Source organism: Hylobates moloch, unplaced genomic scaffold (genome assembly GCF_009828535.3).
Source record: "Hylobates moloch isolate HMO894 unplaced genomic scaffold, HMol_V3 SCAFFOLD_6, whole genome shotgun sequence".
Lineage (NCBI taxonomy): Eukaryota > Metazoa > Chordata > Mammalia > Primates > Hylobatidae > Hylobates > Hylobates moloch.
In genome coordinates this window covers 57024898-57038414 of record NW_026652281.1, presented here as the reverse complement: position 1 = coordinate 57038414, position 13517 = coordinate 57024898, and the positions used below count along the sequence as shown (strand labels likewise).

Genomic DNA, 13517 nt, shown 5'->3' with positions numbered 1-13517 from the left:
GCCTGACCAGTCAGTTGTTCCTTGTTTACTTCACTGGTTCTTCTTCCTGTTCATGTCCTCCAGCTGTGTTTAATCCTGAGCACTCAGCTTTTTTTCTCTATAAAGTGTCTTCTTTAAAAAGTCATACACCCATGTGGCTTCAGCTTTCACCACTACACAGCTATTTTCTACACTCACATTCTAACCTTGCCTTCTCTTCATCTTCAGTGGGATACTTAAAATATCTCACATATTTTCACCTCAAACATGTATGAAATTTAACTTAGCTTCTACAGCAAAGTGATCCCTTCTCCTCCCTTATTTTTATTGGAACTGGGTCATCCAATTTTCCCCTTTCATCATCATCAATACGGTTCTTTGGTCACCTATCACTGGCCAATTAAATTTATCCATACAACGAGAAGGATATCTGAATGCTGAACTCTTAAGGCCTTGTTTTCAAAAAGTTAATTAAAGGACACTGACCAAAACTATGTTTAAGACTACTTATAACAAGATTTAAATAAATAATCTTATTTATTACAGCACAGTTTGGTATTTTTATAATTTTTTTAAAAATTCCTATTGAAAGACAATACCAACTCAATTCTTTTCTCCAGTTTTTATTAAAACTTTTAAAAAAATTATCCTTGGATGCCAAACCTTTTCTATATTATTAAGTCCCACCTCAATACTGTTTGACCACCTCCAATCTTCTCTACCCCTCAATCCACCACCCAGATTTGTACTTCGGAAAGTTTTTAAATCTAGGAACTGTCCAAGCAGGGTTAGTGGGATGAGGGAGTTTGGATTCTTGTAGTCTGTTAAAAACTTGATTTTCAGTTCCTTCTATCTTGTCAGAAATAGTCTGGCTCCTGGTAAGTCCTATCATGACTGATTAGCGTTCCATGCTTTGACACTTGACAGAATTGTGAAGAACATTGAAAGTCTCAGAGACAAAGCGCTGTAAAATAGGCTCAAAAGGAAAGGCTGAAGAACAGGGATCATATTATCTGGAAATGAGATTACTGAAGCATGTCCTAATACTTACCTTTTGACTTATGGGTATTTACCACTAAGAGACTCTAACCTAATGTCTCTTATGTCCATAAGTGACACACAGAGAAATATGTTCTTAAATTGCAGATAGAAACCTTGGTGTATGAAAAGAAGAATACCTTGATGTATACTGGATATTTATAATTTAAAAACTGCAAAATTGTTGTTCCTAGGAATTGCAAAATTTAGAATAGACATCTGTCCAAACCTTAAAAGTGAAGGCCTGCTGCCTGGATATTTAATGGTAGACATGTCTGAATCCAGCAGACTTCTTTTATTAGCTCTACTAGTTTTGAATAATGTCCCCTAAATTATTAAGGAATTATAGAAGAATTTGACAAACCCATGGTGAATACTAATTACTTAAACCATGCAAATATTTTAAAAAGCATTTGAGCAATAATTGCTTAGATTTCTAAGAATTTCAGTTGTACTAACCTATAGCTATCAAGATGAACTCACTTGTTCCCTTTTTCCATATATTTAATACACAGATTGTGGATTCTTATTATAAATAAGACCATCAACAAAAGCAATATTGTAAATAAGACCATCAACAAAAGCAATTTTAAATGAAAAAAACTAAGAGTAGTTTTTAAAGATGAAGCAATTAGAGATTAAATGCCTACTCTTCACATACCTGAAAAATACACAAATGCAGAAATACTGTACATATTTGTTTTTTCAATTCTGTCACTGGCACAATATCCATTATCTTTGCTGCTAAGTCATTGGTGATGCAAAACAGCAGTAGGTCAGCAGCCCAAGAGCTGTTTGAAGCCAGAAACAAGAGATCACAAAGACTTCCCAGGGGTGTCTGCCAAGGGGACAGCAAAAGCAACAAGCCCTCTAAGGAGATGTAGCCACAGGAAGGAGCATGGCAGTATGCAAACCCGGTTTCAGCAGAAAAGCCAGAGACAGCCAGGATGTCACCTGAGGGCTCAGCACAAAGTGACCATACCGCCAGGAAGACACCAACCCAGAAGAGCATTGACCCGGCCAGGAAGGGATGCTTCATTCTCCCATGAAGCCGTGGCACGTTACGTGTTGCAACAGAAAGACTAAGCTGAAACAAAAGTTGTATTGAACAACTACTGAAATACCTAGCTATAGTGGTGATAGAATTAGAGGACTAAAACCAACACATCCCTCAGACCCATGACTATCTCTACCCCTTCCTACTCTGTCCCTCTGATGAAATTAAAAGCCATAATTCCTTATTTAACAAATATTTCCTAAGCTCCTCTTGCATGCCAGGGACGATACTATAAACAAAAATAAATAAATAAAACAGTGAACTGGACATGGTCTCTTACTTTCTAGGAGGTTACAGCTTAAAGGAAGGTCTTCCTTTTTTAATCCCAAATTTGTAATTTTTGAGATGAAGAGAGCATAATTTGAATGGAGATTTCATTCCTCTGAGTCCCTTTTTCCACATTGTCTCAGGGATCCACATTGATTTGGAGAACTCATCTGAAACCTGGAGTTGTCCCTCAACTAGGAGTTGTTGAACCTTGGAGAACTTGTAAAAAGGTCTCAAAAGAGGGTAAAGCCCAGCTTAATCACTTTCCTGTTTTAACCACTTCTTCCCACCCCACCCCACTTCCTGGTTAAATTTGTGCAATGGTAATAGTGATTATTTCCTATCTCATATGGAACTGATAAAAATTTTTGAGATAATTATCCAGAATCTCCTGTACTTATTTTACTCCTTGATGACATCAAGAACATTTATTAACTCCTTTAGACTATTACGATTTCATCTGTGTCTCAGTGAATGTTTGCTAATAAGTTTAAATTCTTGAATCAAAAGAGATACAGAATTGGTCATAGTGTTACGGGATCCTTGGGGTTTCGTTTTGCCAGCTGGAAACCTCTGTAGCCAGTGATGCCTTTGCCCGAGTTTTGCTCAGGCCCACTGGGCCTGCTCAGCCTGGCAGACTGTGCTTGGCTCATGCTACTGGCCTGGATCCCATGCCTGCCAAGGGCGAGTGGAGTGGCGAGGGGTGTGTGAATGAGCAAGTATGGGGTCCGGCCACTGCACACAGTGGTGGAGCTGGCAGCTCCAGACACCGCCACAGGCACTGGCTGTCTGTAAGACTGTGGCTGGACTAGGCATCCCACAAGTTGCTTCCATGGCTGGCACCAGGGAACATGGTCATGCCCAGAAGCTTGGAAATGCCAAGAGCTGCAGAGTCCCAAAGAGGGTGTCACTGCCTTGGCTTGGGGCACTCCTAGGTCTGGGCTCCCCAAGGAGCCACAGCTCTTCTCTCCTTGTTGCCTGCAATATGGCAAGGAAGGGGTGTGTTTCAGCCCTGTTTGTGTTACAGCTCTTTCAGCCCTGCCATTAGGCAGGTTCCAAGTTCTTGTCTCATGCCCAGGTAGAAGGAGGTATGCAGACAAGGGGAAGATGAGAAAGGTGAAGAGGAGTTTTATTGAGTGATAGAGCTCAGAGGAGACTTGCAGTGCTCCTCTCCGCAGCTGGTCATCCCTACGTCTGCTCAGCTCTCAGCAGAGAGGAGACACCGGAGGAGGTAGCTTGTCTCCACAGGCAGGTTGTCCCATCAAGTGCTCAAGTCTAGCTGAATCTGGAGTTTTTATGGGCTTCAGAGGGAGGAAGTGCATGCCGATTTGTTCATGGGTGGCCATGGGTGGGCCCAGAAAAAGCACCATAAGTTCCCACTCCAGTTTTCAGGACTGACAGCCTGGCCCCCAGGCTTCAGGCCTTCCCCAGCTTGAAGGTGGGGCCTCGACAGGGGCCTTCCCTCTCTACTCCTGAGCCTGTCTGCCTCCTGCCACTGTTCATGATGCCCAGGCCTTTCGTACCGAGGGGTGCCTCCAGGCCAATGCTGAGCTGCCCTCAGCCCCCCTCAGCCTCCCTCCCATGTTCATTGGCATTCTAAGTCTGGAGGGGGTCAAGGCAGCAGAGGGCTAGTGTGTCAGTGCTGCCCTGAGTGTGTGCATACCTGGCTGGGTTGCAACAGTGCCCGGGCTTGGCCTCAACTTTGCTCTGAGATTGGAGCAGGCACTGGGAGTGTGGAGAGGCCAGGCAGTGGAAGCAGGCATTTCTGAGCCTGCAGGGGCAGCGGGGGGCTTCCTGGGCCCTTGAGAGTGCAGAGATGCCCAGGTCTGCAGCTGCAGCATGGGTGGCTGCAGTGGCACCCAGAAGGGCAGGGCTCCTGCCTGCTGCCAGCCCCCCACCAGCTCCATGGAGTTCAAAGCCCAGCCATACCTCCCCTTCTGCAGCCAGCATCTCCACAGCAGCCACTCCAAATGGGCCATCACTACCATCAATAGCGGGTAGGGTCAATCCAGATATTACTGAAGACATTTTCTTGTTTGTTTTTAGAGGCAGGTTCTGGCTCTGTTACCCAGGCTGCAGTGCAATGATGCAAACATGGCTCACTGCAGCCTCAACCTCTCGGGCTCAAGCAATCCTCCTGCTTAGCATCCTGCGTAGCTGGCATGGCAGGTGTGTGCTACCATGCCTGGCTAATTTCTTCTTTATTTTTTGTAGAGATGGGGTCTCTAGGTTGTCCAGGCTAGTCTCAAACTCCTGGTCTCAAGTGGTCTTCCCACCGTGGTCTCCCAAGCCACCGGGATTACAGGCATGAGCCACCACGCCCAATCTAACTAAAGACTTTTGAAAGCCTGTTTTATGATTATAGTAGGAGAGCCAACAAAATAATCAAAATGGTAATGCTTAGAAAGAATTCCCTTCCCTGTAAGCTTTCACTAGGTAAAGAATAGGAAGAACAGATGGATTATATAGGTCCTGCTTCTAAAACAGTTAAGCTGTTATATTGTAAGATATTGTTGTATTTGTGAGTAACTTGAGATTAGGAGCCAAATATTTTATCCTTGCATCTCAGTGCTTGGCAATGCACATAGCGGGTGATCAGCAATATTGGATTAAATAATTGAGAATCCAGATTCTCTCTTATAATTCTTTCACAGACTGGCATACAAAAGGGAGCCTGAGATTTAACATGCAGTGTTTGGAACGGGGACTTGTTTTTATCCTGAGGTCAGAAACCTCCACAGCTGAGTCCTTTGGATAATGAAAGTCCATTTTCTATATTTGCCCAGCTTGGGCTGGACACAGGCAAATGTCATACAATCTGCATTTAAACACTCTTTTCTTTCCATTTTAAGCGTTTGTGTTTCCTGCAGCACATCTAAAAGATTCACAATATTTACTATATATTTCTATGCTTTTAAGAAAAAAAAAAACATGCAGCTTTCACATGCAAGTTATTTTCAGCAGGCAGTTCCTTTCCTGAAGCACAAAAGGCTAGATTTAAAAACAAACAAGAGGGAGAATACACTGTTTTAACAAATGGGTCCTCAGAGATGGATTTTAAAGCATGCATTTTGTTTCCCGATCTAGCTTTTACCCTATCACTTCACAACACTGAGAGAAATCCTGAAATAAATCAGTAACGTTTGCACAATTTTTAAGGCTGACAGTTTTATTTTTTTCCTGTTTTGTCTATTGCTGTAGCCAATGTAATTAGGTCATAGCCATGTGAAAAGTTTGTTATAGAAGAAAAATTTTGGATGTGTGTGAGTATTTTCAGGAAGATTTGTTTCTGCTAATGTTCATGATGTCCTTTGCACATGAAACTAATTCACTTATTATCATACACAATTTAGAATATTATTATTGTTTCCAAAAAAACAAACAACTCTAATTCAAAGGGAAATACATGTTTGTTTACTTTTATATCATGGTTAGAGCAGTCACACTTAAAAGTATTTTTAGCAGATAAACCACTGATTTTAAAACATTTTTTTTAACAATACAGATTAGATGCCAACCCAAGAAGGGATCATTTGAGTAGAAAGGAAGAAAGGACTAAATTATAATAATATTCCAGAAATGGCATCAGAAATCAAACACTAGCCTACATACCTAGAGCATTGCCCTCTAATTTCACTTTTATAAAAGTTGTTTGTAATTCTTAGGTCCTGGGTATTTTCTAATAGACTTTTTATGATTATACCAACAGATGTAAGTTTCAGGCCCACAAGAAAATTATTGCTTCTACGCTCCCAGAAATGTTAGGAACCATGGGAGAATGCCGTTTTTTGCAAAATGAAGATACTTATTCATGTTTTCTGAAAAATCTTGATGTTAACTCCTTTTCTTCTTTAATGAGCTGAATGCCTTGCTTTTATTTTTATGTATTTAATAATTTTAGTAACTATTTAATTGAGATTCTTACTTGCTCCCGAAACATCAGGATGAATAGATACAAGAGGCACAATTTAACATATTTTATTGGCTGAGCATAAAGGTCACAATTACCAAGCTTTATAGACACACCATTAGAAGTATACAGTAGATCCTTTGTAGAGACCATGAATGAGAGCCAGTGTAGGCGATGTCAGGAACAGCAATACAAATTTTGAGTTGCTGTCTGTGACGAAAGCAGAGCAATTGTCAAGAGTTTGACTGGGTCGCAAAAGAATTTAAAGGGCCAGCAGTTCTTTAAGAATGCACACTTTAGCTTTATCCTTATGTAACATTTACTGTGAGGCAAGGCATGCCAAGTATTAAGCAATCTACTGAATTCCTCTGAGTCCCTACCCAGTGATTCTATTTTCAAATGAGATAAGTAGGTGAGATATACAAATGAAATCAGAGGCTTGATTAATGCTGCCCATCCAGAAATCTACAATGTGAATGGATCACTATTAGTACCCCAGTTTCAGCATTTTCCTAAGAAAAAAAAGGAAATAAGTGAAATAGATGGGAAAATATGGCACTTTTTTGGAAGTTAAGAAGTTTGCTTTCTAAAACAAAATGTGCATAGCTAATCAGATATACTTCTGCAATTCTGTTTTCATGTATGAATAGAGCTAGATTTCAGCATCACTTAAGTTTTTACCAAGAAAAGAATTTGAAGCTGGGCATGGTGGCTTGCACCTGTAATCCCAGCCCTATGGGAGGCCAAGGTGGACATATCTCTTGAGCTCAGGAATTCAAGACCAGCCTGGGCAACATGGCAAAACCCCATCTGTACAAAAAATAAAAATAAAAAACGAGCCAAGCATGGTGAAACACGCCTGTGGTACCAGCTACTGGGCAGGCTAAGGTGCGAGTATCGCTTGAGCCCAGGAGGCAGGTTGCACCACTGCTGTGATTGCACCACTGCACTCCAACTGAACTCCAGTCTGGGTGACACAGCAAGACCTTGTCTCAAAAAAAAAAAAAAAAAAAAGATTTGTTAGTGAGAGGTCAGTTTTCCTAAATTATATTGACTAAATTTTTTGTGACATTCAAAATTTGCCATGGTCTCTTGCTAGACTCCTAACATGTTCTGTAAATTCTCAGCTTTTAGTAGAATTTGAAGAATGCTTGTGGAAAATCAGCAATGCTTTCAACCATTGGTATGGTTTGGTTCTATGTCCCCATCCAAATCTCACCTTGGATTGTAATAATCCCCATGTGTCAAGGGCAGGACCAGATGGAAGCAGTTGGATCATGGGGGCAGTTTATCCCATGCTGTTCTCATGATAATGAGTGTGTCTCATTAGATCTGATGGTTTCATAAGCATCTAGCATTTCTCCTGTTTGCACGCATTCTCCCTCCTGCCTCCCTGTGAAGAGGTGCCTTCTGCCATAATTGTAAGTTTTCTGAGGCCTCTCCAGCTGTGTGGAACTGGGTCAATTAAACCTCTTTTCTTTATAAATTACCCAGTCTCGGGTATTTCTTTATAGCAGTGTGAGAACAGACTAATACAGTAAATTGGTACCTCAGAGAGTGGATTTGGATAAAGCTATCCAAAAATATGGAAGCGCCCTTGGAACTGGGTAACAGGCAGAGGTTGGAACAGTTTGGAGGGCTCAGAAGAAGACAGGAAAATGTGGAAAAGTGTGGAACTTCCTAGAGATTTGTTGAATAGCTTTGACCAAAATGCTGATAGTGATGTGGACAATGAAATCCAGGCAGAGGTGGTCTCAGAGACAAGGAAGTTGTTGGGAACTGGAGTAAAGGTGACCCTTGCTATGCTTTAACAAAAAGACTGGTGTCATTTTACCCCCTCCCTAGAAATCTGTGGAACTTTTGAACTTGAGAGAGATAATTTAGGTTACCTGGCAGAAGAAATTTCTAAGCAGCAAAGCATTCAACAGGTGACAAAGCATAAACGTTTGGAAAATTTGCAGCCTGACGATGCAGTAGAAAAGAAAAACCCATTTTCTTGGGAGAAATTTGAGCTGGCTGCATAAATTTGCATAAGTAATGAGGAGCCAAATGTTAATCGCCAAGACAATGGGGAAAATATCTCCAGGGCATGCTAGAGACCTTCACCGCAGCCCCTCCCATCACAGGCCCAGAGGCCTATGAGAGAAAAATGGTATCCTAGCCCTGGTCCAGGGCCCCCGCTGCTGTGTTCCATGTGTCCAGTCATGACTATAAGGGGCCAAGGTACCGCTCAGGCCATTGCACCAGAGGGTGCAAGCCCCCACCCAGCCTTGGCAGCTTCCACATGGTGCTGGTCCTGTGGGTACGCAGAAGACAAGAACTGAGTTTGGGAACCTTTGCCTAGATTTCAGAGGGTGTATGGAAATGCCTGACACCCAGGCAGAAGTTTGCTGCAGGGGCGGAGCTCTCATAAAGAACCTCTGGTAGGGCAATGCAGAAGGGACATTGGGGTTGGAGCCCCCACACAGAATCCCCACTGGGGCACTGCCTCAGTGAGAAGAGGCCCACCATCTTCTAGACCCCAGAATGGTTTATCCACAAACAGCATGCACTGTGCGCCTGGAAAAGCCACAGACACTCAAAGCCAGCCTGTGAAAGCAGCTGGGAGGGGGTCTGTAATGTGCAAAGCCACAGGGGTGGAGCTGTCCAAGGCCGTGGGAACCCACCTCTTGCATCAGCGTGAACCTGGATGTAAGATATAGAGTCAAAGATCATTGTTTAACTTTAAGGATTAATGACTGTCCTATTGGATTTTGGACTTGCATGGAGTCTGTAGCCCCTTTGTTTTGACCAATTACATTTGGAATGGGTGTATTTACCCAATATCTGTATCCCCATCATATCTAGGAAGCAACTAACTTGCTTTTGATTTTACAGGCTCAGAAGTGGAAGGGACTTGCCTTGTCCCAGATGAGACTTTGGAGTTGGACTTTTGGGTTAATGCTGGAATGAGTTAAGACTTTGGGGGACTGTTGGAAGGACATGATTGTGTTTTGAAATGTGAGGACATGAGATTTGGGAGTGCCTAGGGGCGGAATGATATGGTTTGGCTCTGTGTTCTCCACATCTCACCTTGAATTATAATAATCCCCATGTGTCAAGGGCAGGACCAGGTGGAAATAATTGGATAATGGAGGCAGTTTCCTCCATGCTGTTCTCATGATAATTAGTGAGTCTCATGAGATCTGATGGTTTTATAAGCGTCTGGCATTTCCCCTCCTTGCACTCATTTTTTCTCCTGCCACCCTGTGAAGAGGTGCCTTCCACCATGATTATAAGTTTCTTGAGGCCTCCCCAGCCATGCGGAACTGTGAGTCAATTAAATCTCTTTTCTTTATAAATTACCCAGTCTTGGCTGGGCACGGTGGTTCACACCTGTAATCCCAGCACTTTGTGAGGCTGAGGTGGGTGGATCACTTGAGGTCAGGAGTTCGAGATCAGCCTGGCCAACATGATGAAACCCCCGTCTCTACTAAAAATATAAAAATTAGCCAGGTGTGATGGCACACGCCCATAGTCCCAGCTACTCGGGAGACTGAGGCAGGAGAATTGCTTGAATCTGAAAGGCAGAGGTGCAGTGAGCCAAGATCATGCCACTGCACTCCAGCCTGGGTGACAGAATAAAACTCCAGCTCAAAAAAAAAAAAAAAAAAAGAAAAGAAAAGAAAAAGAGAAGAAAAAAAGAAAGAAACAAAGAAAAACGAATTACCCAGTCTTGGATATTTCTTCATAGCAGCATGAGAACGGACCAATACAACCACGTTTATTCTTCAGCTATGGTAGCAGGACTGCCTTTGACATGCTAATGTTCTTTTCTCTCTTTTTTTTGCAGGGACTTTATGTTTTCGTGGTTTATTTCATTTTACACAACCAAATGTGTTGTCCTATGAAGGCCAGTTACACTGTGGAAATGAATGGGCATCCTGGACCCAGCACAGCCTTTTTCACACCCGGGAGTGGAATGCCTCCTGCTGGAGGGGAAATCAGCAAGTCCACCCAGAATCTCATCAGTGCTATGGAGGAGGTGTCTGCCCTTGCCCTTTCATTCTCTGTCTTTCTCTGTCTCTCTGTCTCTGTCTCTCTCTCTGTGTCTGTCTCTCTCTCTGTGTCTGTCTGTCTCATTGACAGGCTCTCCACCTCATAAAGAGTACAAGATGAATCACACTAGGTGACTTTTAAATCTTACATACTGACAACTTCTGACCTATGGTACTTGGTTTCTTACTATAGCGTCACACCCATTATCTAATTCTTTTTCTTCCTCACCCTGTGAGCTAGACTGACCAGCAGTTTGTATTGAGAAATCAGATGGAATATAATTTGACATTTCTTTCTTCAGAATCTTTCTAATTTGACATGTCAGTGACTGGGTCTGCCAAGGAAATGGTTCTTAAGATGCTATTTTTCCTAAAAATACTTTCATAGCTCTCTTCCTCCACCCATTCCAACTCACTACTTCAATCCCAACAAACAGAGAAAAGAAATTAAGCCAAACCTCTTTTCAATTTACACACCAGAAAATATTTTTGAAAAAAAGCTCAGAAGAGTGCTTCTGCAGCACTATTGGAAAATCTAGCCAGGATTTCCTCTGTACAAATCTGCCTCCCATTGCTCTCTGCATTCTGTCCACATCATTTTTATTTCCTATGCGTGAATCCCATTGCCACCAGCTTGTCAGTAATGCTGCCCCTAGCAGTGGGGCCACTGCTCACATTTTAAAACATTCCTCAATTCCTTTGGCCAGGAGGAGATAGTAACAAAGGCCTCTAAAAATTTCTGCAGTGTCCAAGATGTGCTTGGTTACCATTTTTTGATGAGCTCATATTGCCCTCTTTATATTAAGGAGCCAGGGAAAACAGTATTTGTGTTTACTTCCTGAAAAATGGCAGGAAATCAAGGTACATCTGTCCGAAAAGGAAACAGTTTATATTAATAGATGTATGGAGAGATAGGTAGATAGATAGATCAATAGACTGATAACTTTCCTGTCCAGAGATAACTTTTGTCCTTCATAGCAATATGGAAAGGAATTTTATTTATGTTAGGTTAAAATTAAGGTAAATATTCACAATTCAAGTACTATATATATTTTTAGTTTGAGAAATTTTAATATACAGAATTATTAACTGTAACAGAAACAGAGTAGAAAGGTGGTTGTCAGGTGCTGGGGGTGAAAGAAATGGAGGATTTTGATCAAAGGGTACAAAATTTGAGTTATAAAATGAATAAGTTCAAGTACAATCTTTAAAAATCAAGCCATATCTTTAGTATCCTTAAATTTTTGGAAATCTAGTACGATTTCTCTATCCCCAAAGTTCTTAAAGTAGACTTATTTCATCACAGCAGGTCCAATGGAAACAGGGATTTTTTAGGATCAAGAATTCAGAAATGAATCTTAAAATTTTTTTTGAATGGTTGCTCAGTCCAGCATTTGTTTACATCTGAACTGTCGAATACAATAACCATTAGCTGCGTGTGGCTATTTAAATTTAAACTAAAATTAGGCAACATGAAAGAGTCACTTTATCATTCACCCCCGCCACATTTTAAGTGCTCAACAGCCACATGTGTTTGGTAGCTGCCATATTGGAGAACACAGATGCAACACATTTGTATCACTGCAGAAAGTTTTATTGGACACTGCTGGTCTAGATGTTCAACTTCCTAGTGAAATTTTTTAAGGTTCATTTTTTCCTCTCAAGTTCATTTCTAAAATTCTCAGATCGCCGTTCTCAGAAACGAAGTGTCTTTGCTGTCTCTCCGAACACCCTGTGTTGATAGACAGTAGCTGTAACCTGTCTCTCAGAACACCCTATGTTGGTAGGCAGTAGCTGTGACAGTCCAATTCTTGGGCCAGAGCCACCACTTGGGTGCTCACTTGGGTGTTGTGCAACAGCAGAGCCTGAAGTGTGCTCTGCATTCCTCAGAGGCGTAGAATTGGCCTTGATTCAGCTGTCAGTGAGGTGCTGTCAGAGACATTCTAAAAAGCCATGCAGAGAAAGGAAAGTGTAGGAAGGAAGGATTAAGGGGTTGTTTACCAGTAACCTAGAGGGATATAAATACATTTAATCATTCCAGGATAGAGCTATCTTTTTAATCATTCAATCAAAAACAAGGAGGAATGCTATGAAAGTATTTTTCTCAACTTAGTATGTCCTTATAGATACCTACTATATTTAAAATCCTGTGTGGCATTTTAGATAAAGGATTAGGAGGATTCTTCTCCATTTCTTATATTTTTTAACAGAGTTTTCTTTGCACACATCTTACCAAAAAAATGTATTTATTGGGTTAAAAATTAGTTTTCATTCCCCACACATGACAACATAGAAATCTACAAGTAATTCAAATAGAGACATGGTTTAGAATCACAGATTAAATTGTCTCAGGGAGAGACATAATTTTCTAAAGAATAAAGAAAAAATTAAAGTTGTTTTGTTTTGTTTTGTTTTTGTTTTTGTTTTTTTAGTAGAGACAGGGTGTCTCTCTGTCACCCAGGCTGGAGCACAGTGGCATGATCATAGCCCACTGCAGCCTCAAACTTCTGAGCTCAAGTGAGTCTCCCACCTCAGCCTCCTGAGTAGCTGGGAATACAGGTGCACACACCACACCCAGCTAATTTTTTACATTTTAAAAATTTTCGTAGAGATGGGGGTCTCACAGTCTTGTCCAGGCGGGTCTCTAACTCCTGGGCTCAAGCAATCCTCCCACCAAAATTTAAGGCCAGGCATGGTGGTTCACACCCATAATCACAGCACTTTGAGAGGTTGAGGCAGGATCTCTTGAGCCCAGGAGTTTGAGACCAGCCTGAGCAATGTAGTGAGACTCCATCTCTACAAAAAATAAATTTATAAATAAGTAAAGGTCTAGTTTCAAAACAATGCCACTGCCGTTTAACAAGGTCTTTGTACGGAGAGGCAAGAGATCAATTGTTCATTTGGGTTTCATCGTGAATGTGTATGCATTCATATTATGGTTTCTTTTTCCCCCTATCCCAATCCAAAAAGGTGCCACCTGACTGGGAGAGAGCATCCTTCCAACAGGCCAGTCAGGCCAGCCCTGATTTAAAGCCAAGTCCACAAAATGGAGCCACGTTCCCGTCCTCTGGAGGATATGGCCAGGGGTCACTGATAGCTGATGAGGAGTCCCAGGAGTTTGATGATTTAATATTTGCATTAAAAACTGGTATGTATGAACCCATGAACCACATTAGAAGTAGGCACTCTTGCTATGTTACAATTTATATTTTCTTCCCATGAAGTTGCA

At 41.7% G+C, this 13517-nt stretch overlaps 1 protein-coding gene across 1 annotated transcript in view; it reads left to right on the top strand.

Moving 5' to 3' along the window:
- Window positions 1-13517, top strand: part of ADGRV1 (adhesion G protein-coupled receptor V1) — a 597511-nt gene that overhangs the window by 572230 nt on the left and 11764 nt on the right. Inside the window, exons 88-89 of the mRNA XM_032156840.2 lie at window positions 10084-10275; window positions 13259-13436. Of these exons, the coding sequence (XP_032012731.1) occupies window positions 10084-10275; window positions 13259-13436 (370 nt within the window). The remainder of the gene's footprint in view (window positions 1-10083; window positions 10276-13258; window positions 13437-13517) is intronic.